Source organism: Rhipicephalus sanguineus, chromosome 9 (assembly GCF_013339695.2).
Source record: "Rhipicephalus sanguineus isolate Rsan-2018 chromosome 9, BIME_Rsan_1.4, whole genome shotgun sequence".
NCBI classification, from domain to species: Eukaryota; Metazoa; Arthropoda; class Arachnida; order Ixodida; family Ixodidae; genus Rhipicephalus; species Rhipicephalus sanguineus.
The window spans coordinates 63,203,072-63,222,505 of NC_051184.2; the positions used below are offsets into that span (position 1 = coordinate 63,203,072).

The 19,434-nt window shown below is 49.3% G+C and overlaps 1 protein-coding gene across 1 annotated transcript in view; it reads left to right on the forward strand.

Annotated features, from left to right (window-relative positions):
- The first annotated feature begins 2,904 nt into the window (after positions 1–2,904).
- Positions 2,905–19,434, forward strand: part of LOC119405592 (glutamate receptor ionotropic, NMDA 3A) — a 29,906-nt gene continuing 13,376 nt past the window's right edge. Inside the window, exons 1-6 of the mRNA XM_049419458.1 lie at positions 2,905–2,947; positions 6,493–6,745; positions 9,391–9,700; positions 12,805–13,042; positions 15,023–15,213; positions 16,479–16,772. Of these exons, the coding sequence (XP_049275415.1) occupies positions 2,905–2,947; positions 6,493–6,745; positions 9,391–9,700; positions 12,805–13,042; positions 15,023–15,213; positions 16,479–16,772 (1,329 nt within the window). The remainder of the gene's footprint in view (positions 2,948–6,492; positions 6,746–9,390; positions 9,701–12,804; positions 13,043–15,022; positions 15,214–16,478; positions 16,773–19,434) is intronic.

The following is a 19,434-nucleotide window of genomic DNA, read 5'->3' on the forward strand; positions in this document are numbered from 1 at the left end:
TAACTTCGTTTTTGCGCCACATCAAAAGTGGAAAGGACACAGAAAAACTAAACGGACAGAAGTGATATAGCGCTGGTACACGAACTGTACGCCAACACCCGCAACCTTCTTAGTTATATTTCGAAATTTCCGCACATTTTACTATCGCGGGAGCAAACAGAAAAGAAAGAAGGGTTTACAGTACCTCGTATTTCTGACATGCGTTTTGAATAATGTGATTGTTTTCTTTTTCTAGCACCTCTAAATCACAGCGCATTAGGTATGAAGTTCAAGAAAAAATAGCGAGAGCGGTCGACTGCTCAAAACCTCCACTCTCGTTTTTTCAGAGCCAGTCAAATCAGTCATGAATAGTCCAGTCTTTTTTGCATTGTAGATTTCTTTTTTATTATCATTGCTCTGCGTAGGTTATTTCTAGTTCTTTTTTTTTCTTTTGTTTTATGTTGCACGAAGACTCTAAAGGTCACTTTAAGCGTGATTTCCTTTCCGCGAAATTGCGTTTCCGCCGTTTTTCGCGATGTTCTCTGGTAACTACATGTTTAGGCGGGCAACTATATCTGTTACAAATAGACACCCAGTCAACTATTTTTTCTCTCTCTCTATTGGTGGTGCAGACCAGGAGAAAGCGCATTAACTCGATAGCGTTAAAGAGCCCGTGTCGCAGAAGATGTCGTGTTGGCGCCGTTGCCCTTGAATGGAGAGTGCAGACGAGAGCAAAAGAATACTCGAGTCGCGGAAACCCTGCATGCTTACCTCAAACATGGAAGTCATCGACGGTTTGGTAAACAGAGCAGTGGGAACTGAAAACAAGGGTTCGAGCCGGAATCAAAACCGGGCATTCTGCGTGGCAGTCAGGCGTTCGACCACCAACTTTAGATGCCTTTTTAGGCCAGTACAACCTATCTAATACTTTCGAGCAATGGGAGGCCCAGCTCGCCAGCTCTGACCCGGAGGTACAGCTTGCGCTTCTGGGTCACGTCAGGCAGGCAGCAGTAGCCAGTGGAGCCCTGGACTTGGGGCCCCACCCATCGAGCTCATGACCCCTTATCCCAACCCTTATGAATAAAGTTGTACTACTACTACTACTACTACCACTACCACAGTACAACGCTAGTGCTTGAAACAGCCTCACAAAAAGACCCTACACAGTCGTCACGTCGGCTGAGGAGGCAGGTTAACCGACGTAATATTCAATCAATCAATCAATCAATCAATCAATCAATCAATCAATCAATCAATCAATCAATCAATCAATTAATCAATCAATTGATCAATTAATCAATCAATCAAATGAACTTTTATTTCCCCACGATAAATATGAAAGAGATGAAAAAAAAAAAACCGAGAAACCTGCAGCTTCACGAGGCTTCGGTCCCCGGCATAGTTCACGAGCACAAAAGCACGGTACAAAACGTAATTGTGTAGGAAATAACAAAGCATGCATAGATGGGGGCACTTTAAAGGAGTCAGAAAATATGCGTGGCAGAAGCGTAGAATCGCGCCAGGCGTCACACCCGTGAAAGGTGTAACGAGTAGGTGGTTTGAGGCTGCCCGCCCATTACAAATGGTTTTCTCGTTCTTGCCGCTTTGTTCTTTTCCGGCCTCCCTGCCCCTCCTTTCTTTAAAGGGTAGCAAATCGAGCGAAGCCTGGTTAGCCTACTTGCCTATCTTTTGCCTTCCTCTCTCTGTAGTTGACCTCTCTGCTACCAGGTGGCGACACCAATATGACTGACGCCCCTAGTTCACAAGCAGCAAGAAGAGGGCACTCTAACTAAATCTATCCATGCTTCACATATGCAATGACGTGCGCAACGGGAGCCGCGTTGTGCGCTCTAGCAACTGCGTGAGGAGCCACTGGCTCACAGTAATGAATAGGCGACAAAGTATCGAAAGCGCCCCCTGTCGTGTACTGTATGTATCTAATTTTTCTGTGCTTGATAATGAGCGATTCGTGTAGTGAAGGAGCAGCGCCCGATCTATCAATGCCCGGCATAGTGCGCGCTCCACTTTACTTGGGCAAACTAAGAAACCCCAAAGCTTACAGCGAGCTAAGACGGACACTCCAAGATCGATCAAAAAGGAGACCGTTTAACCTTTACCAAACTTAGTTATGTAGAGTGCTAGAAGGATGAAATCAACGGTCTCATTTGAGGCGCCAGACGGGTACACGTCATTCATCGTCACTTGCGTAAACAGTGGGTGGTTGAAAGCCTCCAACCAATTACAAAGGGCTAAGCTATACTTCATCATCATCAGCAATATCAGCCACGACCTCAAAAAAGATTGAAGCTACTCACGGGCCTCTCCAGCATCGATAGTGACTCACGTGACCTCTGAAGCTTCCATGATGATGATGATGATAAAGTAGCCACACTGGATGGCTTTCGCCTTTCAGTCGTCCTAGGCAAATGCACAATGTACCCTGTGAGTTTCATTTCCGTGACTGGGCGATGAGCGGCCCCAATCTGTGTCTTCTGCGGCGATATTTGTATGGCATGGCATCGGGGACAGGCAGGCTAGACCTAACTGCCAGGTTGTGGGCCTTCTGAACGGCCCTGCATTGATCTTGAAGTGAGTCGCTGAGTAGTGTCGGTTGCCACAATCTTTCTTCTTTGGTACAGTCCGTGTGTTCCACTGGGCAGCGCCATGACACTGAACGTTTCATCCCGGTTGTGCCCCCAGTTCGACATGGAAATAGAAGTGATGGTCCGAGCGCTTACAAAAGAAAGGTGTTACGCGAAGGACCTTTGAGAGGGTCACTTTCTCTGAAAAGCCAGACAGCGACACTCATCGCGAGAGTTCACCGGCTGCTGATTACCTTTCTGCGAGACACGGGAATGATCAACGCCTAACGATGCACTCCTGATATCAACGCATGAGTGGCTCAGGCGCAACGACAGCTCGACTATGTATGCAACGGTAACCCCCGCCTGCTTCAACGTCGACATCGGTATGTACTAAAGCCGTGAAAACATTTGAGCACAAAAAGAGAAAAGAGGAAAGGGCAAATCCACGTCATCCAAATCACTCTACTCCCTTTTGTAGTTGGGAGATCGTTTCTATAATAATATTTGGGCAGGCTCTTTCTACGAAGCGAAGAATGCACGTCGTGCTGCGGAAGCTCAAAGCTCGCAACGGACAATTTCGTCCCCGCGGCTTCATCAATCTGTCTAGCACCCTCTGTCGAAGGTGGCGTTGCTGGGTGGCTCTCGAAGGGCGCGCGGATGCGGCCGGCAGCTTCTGCGATATATTTTTAAGAACGAAAAAAAAAGGGAACGAAAGAGGAAGGAGGTGTCTCAAATACCGACGTTATAAACTCCCGTTTCCTCCTTGTGTGTGCTCTGAAAAAGAAAAGTGTGGCATATCGGGCCATCATTGAGACCGGATGGGGTGAACGCGGAGATTGGGAAATGGGTGCAAGGCTGCTTCTTCTTCTGCTACTCCCATGCCCGTCGCTAGGGGGCATCGATCGTGGATACACAGGGTCAAGACTTGGGGTGTTTCCTCTTGCTCCCCCCCCCCCCCCCTCGCCCTACCGACCCACCACGAACGCCTCCGGGCTCTCGGTCTCCCCCACGTCAAGCATCATCTAACCTCTCCTTCGGCAACCACACTGCTCCACTGTCCTCTTCAGGGCGGACAAAGAGATATATAGGGTTGAGAGGATGGAAAAAATGGCGGTCGTAAATGGTCCCGTCACGACGACGACGACGACGACGTAGCCATTTTTAAACCCGACGGACGTTGAACCAAGAAAAGAAATAAACAGAAGAAACGGTGGCTGCCCGAAACTGAATACCACCTCTGACGGGACCAATGGTGAAACTCGGGTCAACAATATAAAACGTGGAGCGTGCACCGCTGGGACCGGTGGGAGTGGGAGGGCGTGGAACCAGAGTAGGAGGACAGCCGCTGTTCGATGTATCGGCTCTCCGCAGCGTGTGTGTCTGTGTGTCCAGTGGGGAGCTGAGGAAATAGAAGGAAAAGGGGCGGAAGGGCATAAGGAAGGGCGCCGAGGCGCTTCTTTATGGAGCTACTCTGTCCTCCCTATAGCTGCTTCGTTCTTGCTTTCTTCTTGGTCGGACTTCTTTGTCTTTTCCCTTCTCTGTCGTGTTCGCGTTGCGAGGACGGCTTTCGTCCCGATAAAGGACAGCGGAGGGATTCGCGAGGAGGATAAAGGAACGCAAAACCTTTTCTCGGCTTCTGAAAAGGGGGGGCGGGAGGGCGAGGTGTTTGTCACCACCCGTTAGCGAGATCGTTTCAGGATTGGAAGAGGAGGGAGGGGGGTGGAGGTGAGAAATTGGAAGAGAAAGAGGAGGAAGTGTGGACCGAGAAGGGAAGGGGGTTCGCTCGCCGTTCGACGTAACGATTAACTCTGGCTGCTCCCTCGTCCGACGACGACGACGGCCTTTGTTGACATTCTCTTTTTGTGTGCCTGAGTGATTCGCAGTTTTTGGAAGGGCATCTTTTTTGGGGGGATACGAGAGTGTTTGCTTTCTATTAGCCATCCTTTTATCTTTTTTTTTTTTTTTTTTGGCGCGTCGATCCGATCGCTTTTGTTTCTGCTCTCTGAAAGACGTGCTTGCGACATATCAACCTCGGCCACTTTATCTTTCCTTTCTTCGCCCTTTCTCATCCCCTTTTTTTTCTCCTCTCTTCGTCTAACTTTGCTTTTTTCGGTCCTATCTTCGGAACAAAAGAGACCGGGGACCCCATCAGGAACACCTGGTGGCAGTGGACCCATTGTCTCTGCATCCTTCCGTCCAGAGGGTTCTGGTAGAGGTAAAATCCGCTTCGTGTCGAGAAGCAAGAAAGAGGAACGCGATGGACTCGTGCTGCAGCCGAGTTAGGTTGTCGAGGTGTCGGTATCCCCAGTATCAGCCACCTCAGCCGCTTGCCGAGGTGTCGGTATACTTGTTTGCGCGCTTACGGGCACCCTCTTTCAGTACCGAAGGTCTTGCGTCTTCCCGAGTTGTTTCGCATACGAGTCGGACGTGCAATGAGTCCGAAGCGGGAGTGTTTGGCGTACGTGGCGTGCCGGCCGAAATAGAAGTGCTACGACGGCTGTTCACACGTACGGCTATCGAATTTGCGAACCGGCTCAACTCTAGCACGTTTCCCAGAAAGAGGGTGGCAAGGCTTAAACTGAACTAATTGCGCATGAGTACCAGGTTTTTACCATAAGGCTGGGGAGGCGGAGCTGCTCTAGTGAGAGAGATTATTTAGAAGGGTAGGAGCCACCCTGAAGGAAGTAGGTGTACGGTTGGCTTTCTGGCTTTATAGAAGGAAGGGGCTCCCACTCCCCCGCCCCCTTTTTTTGTAGTCTTCGGCGTGATTTCACATCATGAGCCTCACTTCCTTGTGTGCGTGTTAGAGCGCTCGCTAAGGCCTGTGGCAAGCTTGCATTGAGCAGTGGCTGCGCCCAAAGCAAGGCCTACAAAGGCAGCGTTATTACCCATTGCGGGAAACAGCATTCGCTCTTTCTACACGCTCAAAGCGCGAAATCTTGAAGAGGCGCTGTGCCATGTGTTATATTCAGCTCCCTTGGCGATGAAACATGACTAAATGTGCCATGTCCTTGCTGCAGCAGTTGAGGCAAGGGTCGTATTTAGGTCCAGTCCACAACGCGTGGTATTCGCTGGCGCACAGGTAGCACTTCCCTACACCTTCCAATTAAGTCGCACACTTGGCCAGGAAGGAGACTGCGGAGTCATCTTTGCCGTTTTGTCGAACTTCGTTGCTTTTTTTTTTTGTCTTTCGCAGTTCAACTATTGACTTGCATTATTTTCAAGCCGGATCACAATTGCAGAGTTATACCGACTTCGTTCAGCGTCTTCAGGTTTACTTTCGGAATGGATCATACTGTGAATTTCATTTTCACGAAGTTTCGAACGTTTAACTCCACCTTCGCAGCATAGCTCTACCCACTGCTTTATAGTTCCAACGGGAGTGGCTTGATTTAAAATGTTCTCATAAACGCGCTATGATGCGCAGGACGAAGCTTTGTGCTCCTCGCTTAGATGATTCGGTGGGGGGGGGGGGGGGGGGGGGAGGACTAATTTTCTAGGAGTGTGCCAAGACTGCCCCATACCATCACTCAATCAGGCCTGTTCCGTCACTGTTTAATGTACCGGGTCGTGGCGACGCAGCTTTTTGACTATACTGAAGGCCGAGGACCCCTGATGTTGCATTCCAAGAACTGTTTCCTTGGCCCCTTCACATCCGGAAAGCTGGGGACCAAAGGCAGGCCGTTCTGGGAAGCACGTCATCGCTTCATTTTTATTTTTCCATATATTGTGAAGCTTGTTTTCTTTCGAACTGGACCAAGGGGAGGAAGGCCTGCGGTGAAATTTGCACCCCTAATGAACAACCCTGCGCACGCCTACGGGTGTGTCTCATCCATCTGTTCTGTTCCTGGACATAATGCCGCGTTCGTCGAAACGCCTGGAAGCGAAGTTCAAGGTACACAGCTCGCTCTGTCTCTGTTCTTCGCAGGTGAAGACAGCGAGGGCCCCGTGGACGTTCCCGAACGGTGTCCCCTGGGAGCGCTGAGCCTGCGCCTTCGCCGGGGCCCCGTGGAGCGCACCGAGGCCCCCCGCTGGCTGGTGGGGCTCCTCAGGGACGCCCTGGCGCGCTGGGGACCCGTCGAGTGGCCGCTGGCGCTGCGCAACGCCTCCTCCGCCCCGGCGCCCACCTGCTGGGAGGAGGCCGGGGCTCGCCGGCATGCCTTCTCAACTAGACTGCACGGGTACGACCACTCGTGCAGACTTTAGCGACAATGGCGGTTCTTGGCTCACTGCCCTCCTTTTCTACATATATATGGTTTGCAATGACGTCACTGAAACCGCCATGCTGGAGTACCAACAAGGGTTACAGTCGTAACGCTCTCGTCAGCTGCCGCAAGCTGGCCTTCGCTACAGCGACCTGACGAGCTATGACCTCTGGGTACATGATAACAGATTCCACAAGACACTGCTTCACTTCATACACAACACTGGTGTTACAGCACACATCTAATTCACATGTACACACAATGAATTATGCCTTAAGAGCAAGTTTATATTGCAATAAACAAAAACGAGAACCAAAATGAATGGGACGCGAAGTTTGTGATGTAACGTTAATGATATCACATGCAGGTTCTTCGCTATTCGTGCACAGAGGCCAAAACCCTTCCAGTGGCGTCGTTATCACACTGAAGCAGCTTAACCGCCATGTGATTATGCCTCCTCGACGTCATCGAAGCCGTCATGTTGGAGTACCAGTACGTCAGGAACTTGCGCCCAGGACGTCACGTGCAAGCTATCAAAAGGGTTGTGTGTGGCAAATCATTTACGCGGACGCGCACAAGGTGGGGGAAGGTTTAAGAGGGGAAAAATATCGTCATCAGCCCGATGGCAGTACGAAGCTGCAGACGAAACACATAAGGGTCCTAAAGAGTGTCTCGCGTCATATTTGCCCTCGTGAGTGTTCCCACAAGGGTAAGTATGATAACAGTAAGTTCACAAGTCGCAGGGGTAAGTATGATGAGAATATGTTGTGAGAGCTCTCACATTTGAATATAAAAAGTATGTTGTTTAGATGACGTTGGCGCTCTTATATAGCGCCGGCTAGTCCATTTCACACAAAAAAAATCACAATTGCAAGAACCGCAGTCATGGAATAAAAATGGATAAAATCACACGTAAAGCCGTCTCGCATAAGTTTTTCAGTTAAGCCACAAAAAAATAACAAAAGCACAAAGTCCAGCTACAAAGCAACACTGATCTTGATACAAAGTACATTGACATTGACACGGAACACCTTGACGCATAACCCAGCCTTTGCGCATGTCTCTGGCACTGTTTCAATACGTCACCGCAGCAAATCGCGCAGCTTGTTAGCCCTGCACTTTTGCCAAGGACGTAGCCAGGATATTATTTCGGGGCTTCGGGGTTGGGAGGATGTCCGACTTCCCTATATGTACACGTTCCTGAGTGTGTTTTATGTTTAATTAGGGGGGTTTATTTTGTTTAAATTTGTTTTGGGGGAGAGAGGTGGGACCCCCAGCTCCTGGCCACACACTTCTTGACGACTGTGGTATCGAGGTGACTTTATACAGCACATCGCCTGCGACTGCGCTCGAGACGCTGTGCAGAGACGATCGCTCTATCTCGCCTTGGCCACTGACCGATGTCGCTAGCAACCATCCTGAAGTGTTATCTTAGTACAGTGGTGCGCAAAAAAAAAAAAACGACAACACAGGAGAAAGTAACACGAAACACGGCGCAAACTATCAACCCAAAACTTCTTGAAACAACGAACATTTGGCGCACCACCGTTCTAAGTTGAGTTACACTGTCCGCTGTGGTGGTATAGCGGTTACGGTGCTCGGCTGCTGACCCGAAGGTTGCGGGTTCCATCCCGGCCGCGGCGGTCGCATTTCGATGGAGGCGAAATGGTAGAGGCCCGTGTACCTAGATTTAGGTGCGCGTTAAAGAACACCAGGTGGTCGAAATTTCCGGAGCCCTCCACTACGGCGTCTCTCATAATCGTACCGTGATTTTGGGACGCTAAACCCCAGATATTATTATTAGGATGAGTTACAAACTCGCCAACAGTCAGTCATCCTGGAATGCAATCCCAGGAATCTCATCGAGGATGATAGCAGCGAAGTCACTGCTAAAATTTTGAATTGCAGTTTCAGTTTCAGTTTATTTACTTTCATAAAAAACATACATTCTTACACAAGTATACAGAAGGAGGTCCCAGAGCATATGGCTGAAGGAAAGACAACGTGTTTGCAAGTGCGGTTGTAGACTGATAGTGATGCCGTATGTCGCACAAGGCTGACGGATTGCGACGTCGTGTGTCCGTGTGTGCGTGTATGTGTGTGACAGAAAACAATGTACGTATCCCGTAGATAGTGCATCACTGAACTCGCAAGAAGATTTCAAAAGCGCTACCATGAATGCTTTCTCTTTAGGTTAACACAATTGCCATAACGCTTGGCAGAATAGTAAAGCACGACAATGCAGTTTCTCCAACAGGTAACATCGGCACGCACTTACAAGGAAAAATTAGGTAACGAGTGCTCATTTCTCCTGGCTAACTGTATGTCACACACACACACGTAAGCACACACGCAGCGTGTGTGTGTGTGCATTGCTTAGCTACAGACGACTGAGGCGCAAAATACATTTCTTGAAAAAGGGAGAGGGAGAAGAGAAGACAGAGAAGCGTGTGTGTGCGTGTGCTCTCACTTTCTTTACTCTTCTAGCTTTAAAACACCCACCATCCCTTTCCCCAGTGCGGGGTAGCATACCGGTTGCCCGAAGCTGGTTAATATTCCTGTCTTTCCTGTTTTCTTTCCTCCCTTCCACGCTCTCTTACCTGTACTTAACTGTCTCGCAGCTACCTCCGGGCGGCCGCGGCGGAGGCGGTGCAGAGCCAGCGGTTCCCGCCGCCGGTGTTCGACGTGCTCAACCTGGTGCCGGCGGGCAGCGTGGCGCGCTGGCGCCCCGTGGGCAACGTAACGCGTGGTTCGGCGCAGCTCGACTCGGTTCTCTGGCCCTCGGGCCCTGGACAGCAGCCCACGCTGACGGGGCCCCGCGCCTGGGGCCGACAGCGGTTCCGCGTGGTCACCGCGTACGCGGCGCCTTTCGTCATGGCCGCCACCCGCATCGGGAACGGCAGCTGCCTCAGTGGTGTCCCCTGTCTACAGGTGGGCAGTGCGTTTAGCCGTTACCACAGGTAGTATCAACGCTTCCGGGCAGTTACAAGCAGCATATGTTGGGCGGGAACGTACAACGGGAAATGGTTTTTACTGCGTTAGAGACACGGACAACAGGGGAGCTATTTTACAACTGTGCATGTCATAGACATGTCCATTCCGACGGAGCGTTCAGTTACTCGATAAAGCGACAAGCCGGTGCGTCATCACGCTCTTGACCACGTCGACGCACTGCACCCGCGTGACACACTTCCCGAGCTCGAAGAAAGTGGACAAAATGCACAGTCACAAAACAGTTAAACAAACTTGGCAAGTCTGTCCTCGCATATGAACGTGTCCTAGATGCTTGACAACGATGCATGGAATGCGTACAGATCTTCACAGGTGCATGAAACGGGCGGCCCCATTGAACCTAGTTCGCGGGCTAACGCGATCACAGAATCAGAGTTAATGCACGGTCCGCGAGATTGGCGCCGCATAAGAAGGGATCTCAAAAAGCTGCCTTTGTTGCGTTGAAGCGCATTCCGTTACTCTCGTTTGTGTCGAGAGTTGTGAAGTGTCTGTGACGTCAAAGTGACGTTGCGGAAGAAGAACCTGAAACGGGGGGCGCGCTTCTCGTCAAACTCCCGCAATCAGCGGCCACCGAAATGGACAGTCCACTAAATGAGCAGTTCGAGAATAACTCGCCAGAAGGTGAGAGACAGCACGTGCGCAGACTCAATACTTGAACTTTATTGAGTGTAAGATGACGTATATACAGTGAGCACAAAGGTCCATGTGAGCTCATTGGACAAACAAGGTCACATGAGTGCTTAGTCACAATACCACGTCTCGATATGTTGCAACTCACAATGACATGAACTTCCGATTCAAGACGAACTTCCAACAACTATAGCTTCATGGTGCTCGACTACGGGAACATACTACTTGGAGAGAAATGTGCGCTTGTGAACTTCCCAGTGTAAAGTGAACGCGTGCCAGTCAACTGTCCATTGCCGTGTTATTTTCTTTATGCTTGTTTCGAAATGTTATTTGATGTAGTCGATTGTTTAGCCTGTGTTTTCGGTTAACCATTCTTTCTTTCGCTGGAGAACGTGGAGAAATGGAGTAGATTGTGTGCTGTATATCTCAATCTTTTTACCGCATTCAAATTGCCACGGAAGAGACGAAAGAAAGATCTGCCACAGCTCCCTTGGCGTGCCCCCTATGACGTATTCGCTTGAAGCGTTCTGTAATTCTTTGCGCTGGTAATATGTCACCAGTTATGAATCTCTTCTCTGGGATCTTATCAGTGTTGGAAATCCTGCATAAGGCAGCCAGTTATCGGTATTGGAAATCCTGTATTAGGCAGCCCATGGGACAGTGATTTATTCCTTCAGGTTGTTATGAGTGTTGGAAACCCCGCCTTAGCCAGTTCCTGGAACAAGTTCAACAGTCGCACAATTAGTTGTTCCTTCTTGTCTGGCGAAGACACCTAAGTAAATTGTGGCTTAGGTGTAGAGGGCGAAATACAGCGCTTTGCTTTCGGCGCTTATCTGCATAGCAGATAAGATACAGATATATTTGTATAATGAACCGATGTTCTAAGCCAGGTGGCTTGACGTTTCCGTATATTAAGCTAACTTAGTCGAATGGATTCGTGTAAGCTTTGCCATAAGGCGCGACGTCACTCCTCGAAGTCATGTGCCATGTCGTACTAGCAAACTGCCACAATGCTAACGTCCATTTCCTCACTGCAATATCTTTTGCAGACTACTGGCTCTGTTTGTGTTTCTTGTATGACGCGCCGCTGAAATTCGAGACGTTCGAACTAACGTGTTTTCTGAGAGTGTATACCACGAATTCCTCTCTGCGCGCTGCCTGCGGTCGTGTGATCCCCTTGGGGTCAAAAAGCCCACCTCGACCGAGGAACCAGGCCGGAGCCGCCTGATAAGGCAGCTAGCTTCGAGTCGCGAACTGGGACGGATCGTGACGCAGCCAGAAGAATGTCATGTAGCATTTTCTTTTAATACAGGTTGCTTTAAATCTTAAAATTGTATTCTTTCTGTCATTATTTCGCTGACAACAGGAACCTTTTTCATACCTTCGCTTTAGTCGTTGCTAATCTAACACAATTGTAATTATGGGGATTTACGTGCCAGCACTACCAGGGGCGTAGCCGGGGGAGGGGGGTTGAACTCCCCCCCCCCCCCCCCCCCCCGAAAATTTCGATTTTGCGTGTGCATATATACACGCGCACATACAAACGCACGCACGAACATACAAAAAGGATGATTGAACCCCCCCCCCCCAAAAAAAATTTCTGGCTACGCTTCTGAACACTACGTATCCTTCTCAGGTACACTGTGGCGGGGGTCTCTGAAATGACATTCGTCAACGTTCACTAAATCAGTAGGAAGTGTACCGGCATTTTCGCATTTTTCAGTGTGGTCGCCATGGCCGGATATGAAAGCCGGGACATCGTGCATGGCAGCGCTGCATCATAGCCGCTGGCATACCGTAGCCATTCTCGACGCTTCCATGTGAAAATCTGCGGTTGAAAGCTTTCATGTACCAATAACTTAGAACACATGCATTTTCTTGTTTTATTACGGTCTTCTACAGTCTTCCATGATGGCTGAAAATTTTGTTCGGAAGAAACTAAACCTATCCAAGCCATAGGTCGTCAAAAAAATGAAGCTCACTCAGACTCACTCAAGAAATGTCTTTGAGCTTAGGGCTTACTCGCACTCCGATTCACCAAACTTTTCCTCAACCGCACTCACTCGGACTCAAACTCACCAATACATTACACCCGGACTCGCTTAAACTAAGACTAACGGCTCGATCTGCGTCTGAGTGAGTCTGGTTGAGTCGGCTCATGAGTGAGCGTGCCGACCTACGTAATCAAAGCAAACGCCGCAAGGGTACAAGGCTGCTTCTGACAACTTGCGGCCAAGCCATTCATGCGGGCGTTGTCAATTCGGTGTTGAACGGGCACCGAACTGCTAACTGAACCAGACAGTTCTTGTTCGCGAAGATCAGGGCACATTGAATGGACATATAGGATCCGCACATAGGGTCTTTTTTCTGACGGACTGGGTGCGTCGTTCCAGGTGTTCACCGCTGACCCGGAAGAACTGGCAGCGCTGTTCGCGCACTACCACCAGACTCGCGGCGCGACCAGGCACCCGCTGTACAACGTGACCTGCTGCGCGGGAATCGCCATGGATCTGCTCACCTCCCTCGCCCGTGACCTGGCCTTCGACTTCGACCTGTACCTGGTCGCCGACGGCAGCTTCGGCACCGACCGCGGCGGCAAGTGGGGAGGCATCACTGCCGACCTCATCTCCGGTAAACTTACTTCGTAGGAATAGAATACCTGATACGTAACGTGATAGTGTGTTGCGCTAGTTTGTTAAGGCTCATTATGAATCTTTAGTATCAAGCACACTGAAGACGCGAACAATGGAAGTGGACAGCAGTAAGCGCTGTCCCCTTCACTTTCCTTGTCTTCGATTCCTTTCAATCGAAATATTCAGAATGACCCGATGTGCGCTGAACACTCTTAAATTTATTAGCCTTGACGAATTACTACTGTCATGCTTTGGCCAAGCAGGATGCTGCATAACATATTATCTATACAAGTATGTCAACTAATGATGTAACAGGAGTGGCAGCAACTTGGAACTGGTGGTGGATATGTATTAACTGGACAGCGGTAGACAAGAGGCAACGGAGATTATGTATCTCGGTGGAATAAAAGCACAGAAGCGACTTACACAACCGAAGTCGTCGCAACGCAGCCAACAGTCTAATATAAAAATAGAGACTTGAATGATTAAATAATAAAAAAAAAACATTGAAAAACGCCAGGCCTGCGCTGAAACCGCAGCACAGTCACAGCGAAAGCTGGAAGAGCGGCGTTTCTAGAGCCCGTTAAGCTCTCTTGGGGCTACAATACAAGTACACTAGAAAGGTACCCACTACGCCATAAATCACAATTTTCGTGAAGTTGGGAAGCACCTACTAAGCCAATATTCGTCATTCTGCGGAGAAGCGAGGCACCAGCTACACGTCTGTAAGGCATTATGTGCACTTTGTTGACGCGACGACTGATGACGATGAAGAAGTATGGCTCAGCCCTTTGTAATGGGTAGGAATCTTTAAATGGCCCACCAGTTATGTAATTTGCATTGGGTGACGCCCGGTCGCTATTTCCCTCTCCCGTCATGCTGTATAACATACGTTGACGTGGGAGAGAGACGGGGGGGGGGGGTACAAAGAACTTTACTGAGACCCCGAGGAAATGGATCATGCGCTTATGGGCTTCCTTGGTAACCAATACAAGTGCACTTGCGAGGAAACCACTACGCTATAAATCATTGTAATTTTTTAGAAGTAGGGCAGCAAGCACTGTGACATTTTTCGTCATTCTACGGAGAGCGTTGGTACCTGCTAAACGCATGTAAGGCATTATGCGCACTTTATTGATGCTGTGCCTGATGACGATGAAGAATTATGGCAGAGCCCTTTGTAATGGGTTGGAAGCATTCAACAACCTACTCGTTGTGCAATTCGCATTGTGTGACGTCTGGTTACAGAATTCGCGTTGTGCGACGCTTGGTGCTTATTTTACTCGTCTACCACGCTATATTGCATTTGCTAATGTGGTTCCTTCCCGACATGAAGCCTGTATAGGACCTTTTTGCAAAGCAGTTTCAAGCACCGGCATGGCTCAGAGGTTGAATACTGGGCTCCCACGCAGAGGGCCCAGGTTCGAACCTCGTTCCATCCTGGAATTTTTTTCTTATTTCATTTTTTTCTTATTTCGAGCGATACTGGTTACGGACACCGGTGGCGGCGGCGGCGGCGGACAACTACGGCGCCAAAAACGGCCGGTGAAGTGATCTCATAACAGCTTTCGCTGTAAAAAAGTGATAAGGCAGAGTAATATAGTAGGGTGTAGGGTATAGTAGGGTGTAGGTGCTGCAACACATGATGATGACACCTGATTTGTCGCCGCACAGTTTCAAAGGGGATGCTAATAAAGATAATCATTACCGCCCTCGCTGTTGCAGCGAAAACGCACTCCGCGTCTCAGAAAGTCCTCTATCACACCGAGCAAGTACTGCGCGTGCGCCGCTGAGCGGGACACCTCAACAATGACAACTTCAGCGCCGGTGGCGCAGAAGCGTCACGACCACTGCGGACCCTGGCATCACGCTTTGTTTTGCCTTATTTTCATCGATCCCTAACTGTCCTCTTGTCTGTGGTGCGTGAAGTCAATGCGTATGCAGGAATGCTGCTCACTTTGCGTCTTTTCATCCACAGGGGCTGCCCACCTAGCGGCGACTGCGTACTCTGTGACGTCATCGCGGTCCCGCTGGGTGGACTTCTCGGTTCCCTACTTCCACTCGGGCGTCTCGTGCCTTGCCTACGCCGTCAAGCGCGACGTGCCCCTTTCGGCCTTCCTCATTCCCTTCAGTGTGCCCCTCTGGCTCGCCATCTTCCTCAGCCTCAAAGTGAGTCGCAGCTTGAGAGTCCTCGCCCTTGAACTCGGTACGTTGTGGTACTTCAAGTGATGGTCCCATGCGTGTTCCATTCGCCCAGAAATTGGGAAAAAAGGCCGTGATCAGATGTTCTTTTTTTCTGCTCGACAGCGGCTTCCAACCTCGCTACGCGCGGGGCGACGCGCTGTCGACGTACATTACTCTCCAAACTTGGGCCACCTTCCGTGATTCAGTAAATGCCAATGGCTCCGCATTGCGCCATTGGCGAAACGAGCACTGGTCGAAATGACCGTTTATGGACAAAACGTGTATTTTCGCCAAGAAAATATCACAAAGGTATATGGGCCAGCAAGCCGACAAAGATTCATAAAGATGTGTCTGGACGCCTCTTTCCCGAAACACAATTCAAATCCAAAATTACAGGCTGCTCGCCGTGTCTGTGCTAGTGCCAAGCCAAATGTATGTTCGAAGCGTACAAATAGTACGTGTGCGATACAGTGCACATAGGTCACTACTACAAGTGCGATTAGTACGCATATGGGCCTATGAAGTACACCCAATGTTATATTTGTACATCTGAATAACAAATAATACACAAAGCAACCATAGCATAACGGCACTGCACCTGGTTTCATGATATGTGTGTGTTGACAAGGCAATTGGTGCACAAGACGCCATGGAAGCGATATTGTTCGGCCATTCATCCAGTTAGCTTCTAAATCAGCATGCTAGAAGCGGCATGTTAAAGTACAACATTGCTATCAATTATTCACCCGTCTGCATGATATTTGTGAGCACTTGCCGTGGTAGCTCATCAAGCAAAATGTCACGCTTCTAAGCTCCAGGAAGCGTGTCCGATGCCTATAGCGGCAGCAGCCGCATATCGATGTGGGCCAAGTGCAATAACACCGGAATACTTAGAATTAGGTGCATGCTAACACTAAGGGAGCCGAAATTGACTCCCGCACTACGACGCGCCTCATAATCATACAGTGGTTTTAGTACATAAGACCGAATCATTACACTGGTATTTGTGGACGTTAGCTTTACCTTGGCCATACCGTGAGTTTAGTGAACCCCAGCGCACTCGACCCCACAAAGGAGTCCCTTCATGATATAGGCGAAGCTTTGAGCGTTCGTAGATGTACTGGCCATATCACACCTATATATATTTAAATGTTCCGCCATTTTATTACGTCCCCTTCTCCTCCTCTCCTAGGCAGTGCAGCCAGTCAAGTTACTACGAGACCCCTTTTTTAATTAACAATTTCGTTCAGGTGACAGCGCTAGCTGCTGCGCTGTACGAATGGTTCTCGCCGTTCGGCCTGAACCCGTGGGGCCGCCAGCGGACCAAGAACTTCAGCCTGGCGTCGGCGCTGTGGGTGATGTGGTCGCTCCTCTTCTCGCACCTCGTGGCCTTCAAGGCGCCCAAGTCGTGGCCCAACAAGGTGCTCATCAACCTGTGGGGCTGCTTCTCCGTCATATTCCTTGCCTCGTACACGGCCAACATCGCCGCCCACTTCGCCGGCCTCTTCTTCCAGATGCAAGTGCACGACTTCCACGACACCAGCGTGAGTGTACACACCAACCCACTTGCCATATTTGCTCGCGTTTCCCTCGCGTAGCAACGAAAGAGGGAGAGTGGATCGAGGGCTTCCTTCTTTGTTAGACACAGCCTCATGAAATCGACATAAAATGGCGCCATGAAAAGTATAGGGGTTGGTATTTATAGTATTCAACTGTAGTGTAGTAATTATGACACTTATGACACAATTAAGACATGTAAACCGTGTGCGCAAGATGTGAAAGAAGAGCTTCCTTCTCTATCATTTGCTCAAGCGGCACGTCAGTATAAGAGTGAATACTCAAAGCATCAGCTATATGTTTAGACCAGGGACGTAGCCAGTAATTTTTGCTATTTGTGAGAGCGGGGTGGGTCCGCTCGCCCTTCATGTTCGTGGGTGCTCCATGTTCGTTCTTGTGTTCTTATGTGTGCGCGTATATATATACACATACAAAATGTAAAAAAAGTCCAGGGGGGGGGGAGGTGTTTGAACCGCTAAACCATCCACCCTGGCTACGCCACCGATTAAGACCCTCCACTATCTGTCAATAAAATGTTTGTAGTATTCGGAATGAAGATGGCTACAGAAGTCTGGCACACCAGAACACACAAGCATAGAAGAAAGTTCAGTTTGCAGACACGTACGCGAGCGACCGCAAGAAACAAACGAGGCTCCTCTGTTACCACTCTCATTTCACTCGTGTCCGTGTCCTCACAGCTAACTTTTTACATCGAAGTCGCATATAGGGGAGACCCGCTTCGAGAAGGGGCGCTGCGGTGCCGCACTGAGGAGGGGCGCTGCGGTTCCGGGCGCTGTCTATGAATGTGGAGAGAAAACTCGTAACGCGACTGGTCACCTCTCCGCTCACCCCTTAACGCCGCCTTGAGTTCCCGTAGCTTTGGCCGCACTCTTCACGTGTTTTCGCGGGTTTCGTGGCTCGCGAGGCGTTCTAAGAAAATCCACGTGACTGAGGACTCCTTTCGTGGTTGCAGGGTGTCGCGAAGGGGCAGCGTCGCACTCAGCCTTGCATGAGATGCGGAGCAGGTAGTAATGGACGACATCGTCCTGGTCTGGGCGCGAAGGGCTTTTTGCATAAGGAAATAATTGTGGCGACTAAGGAAGATGAAGAAAAACGAGAGAAGGCAGCATAGGGTGCCAAATTGACTACATTTGCCTTAAGAGACAGGATTGTGCTGTTACCCGCAAAATATATGTCCTTCAAATCCGTGTCGCCTCCGTTAGCTACCACGCATTTCCGTCGGCACTGCGTAAATGGATAAAATAAAAATCTACCACCGCACAACACAAGTAGGACATATATCTACACCCCTTTCGCTAGTACTTCCTGTATGATATAGAATAGTGGCACCAGCGTAAACACAGGGTGGCGCGGAGTCAAATGACATATTTCAAGTAGAGAATTTTAAGGGCTCGTTTCTTTGTTTGATGATAAGGGACGTTAATTATACTGTTGTAACTGTATTTAGTAATTGTGATGTAAATGGGTAAAAAAAAAAGCAAAGTGTACGAAAAGACCGTTGACAATGTTATTTCCGTAGAAAACTGTCTGACTAATTTTAAATAAAGTTCATTCATTCATTCATTCATTCGCCCACCTGACTTTCTTCACATTTAGGTCGCAATCACTACAACACAGTTAAAACATGACAATTAACTTCCCCTGTACATTCCTTGGCCTCATTATCTGTTGGTTTTCATTAACGTTATATTTCAGGTGGCCATATATTATATAAGGATGCAGAGGAAAAATAGGTTTCTATAAATAGGACCAAGTATGTCATTCGTTTGCCGCCAGTTACAAGGTCATTTCTTGAGAACGACATCTGGCAGATGGCGTCCTTTGACATCGACGCGATGTTGCAAACGCTTCTTGAAGTCGCGCACGCGCCTCCGTAGGTCCTCATAAATTGCTGCAACTTCGTCATCAATGGCTTGCGATTGCCATCAGCGGATTCTTCAACAATTTGAAATGTGTAAGTTGGCTCCGCGCCACACTGTATATAGCTTCGTAAATTTTTATTATTACTGAAAAGACGGAAGTTGACCGCACTCTAGTAATGTCTGCTTCAATGCCGGCACAACCAAGACGCGGACGTGTATCACCATGTAACTCAATCGACCAGTGCAGTTGTGAAGCAGGAATGAACTGTGGTCATGTTGAATGCTTAGTACAGACACTGATTTTATCTGCACGCGTGAACTCTTACCACGCACTGCTAGCGCATGCAGTGAAATTTGTTTACTTTGTTCAGCGCACTTCAATAAGCCATGCCCGTCGTCTGCTTTTTTGTGCCGTCTATTTTAGAATCAGTAGAATTTTACGGGTGGAATCAACCCCTTCGTGTTTACAATGCTGCTATGGCAGTTAACAACGCAAACCAGTCCCCCGTCGGGGCGACATCGCAGAACGAGAGACGTTTCACGTGCAGTGCAAGCTTCGCAAATGTGGGGGGGGGGTACCAAAGGGAACGGTGGGGTCGTACCAAGCGGCAGAAGTTCGTTTTCTCCGGTAGGGGAATGGCAAGCGCTGGCGTCGGCGGAGAAACTTGAGCGGGTCGCCGTCCTACGTACGCAAAAAAAACTCCTAGTGCATGTGTTCCACAGAAAGCCCCGCTACTCACCGCTGGTCCACTAAAAATGAAGAAGA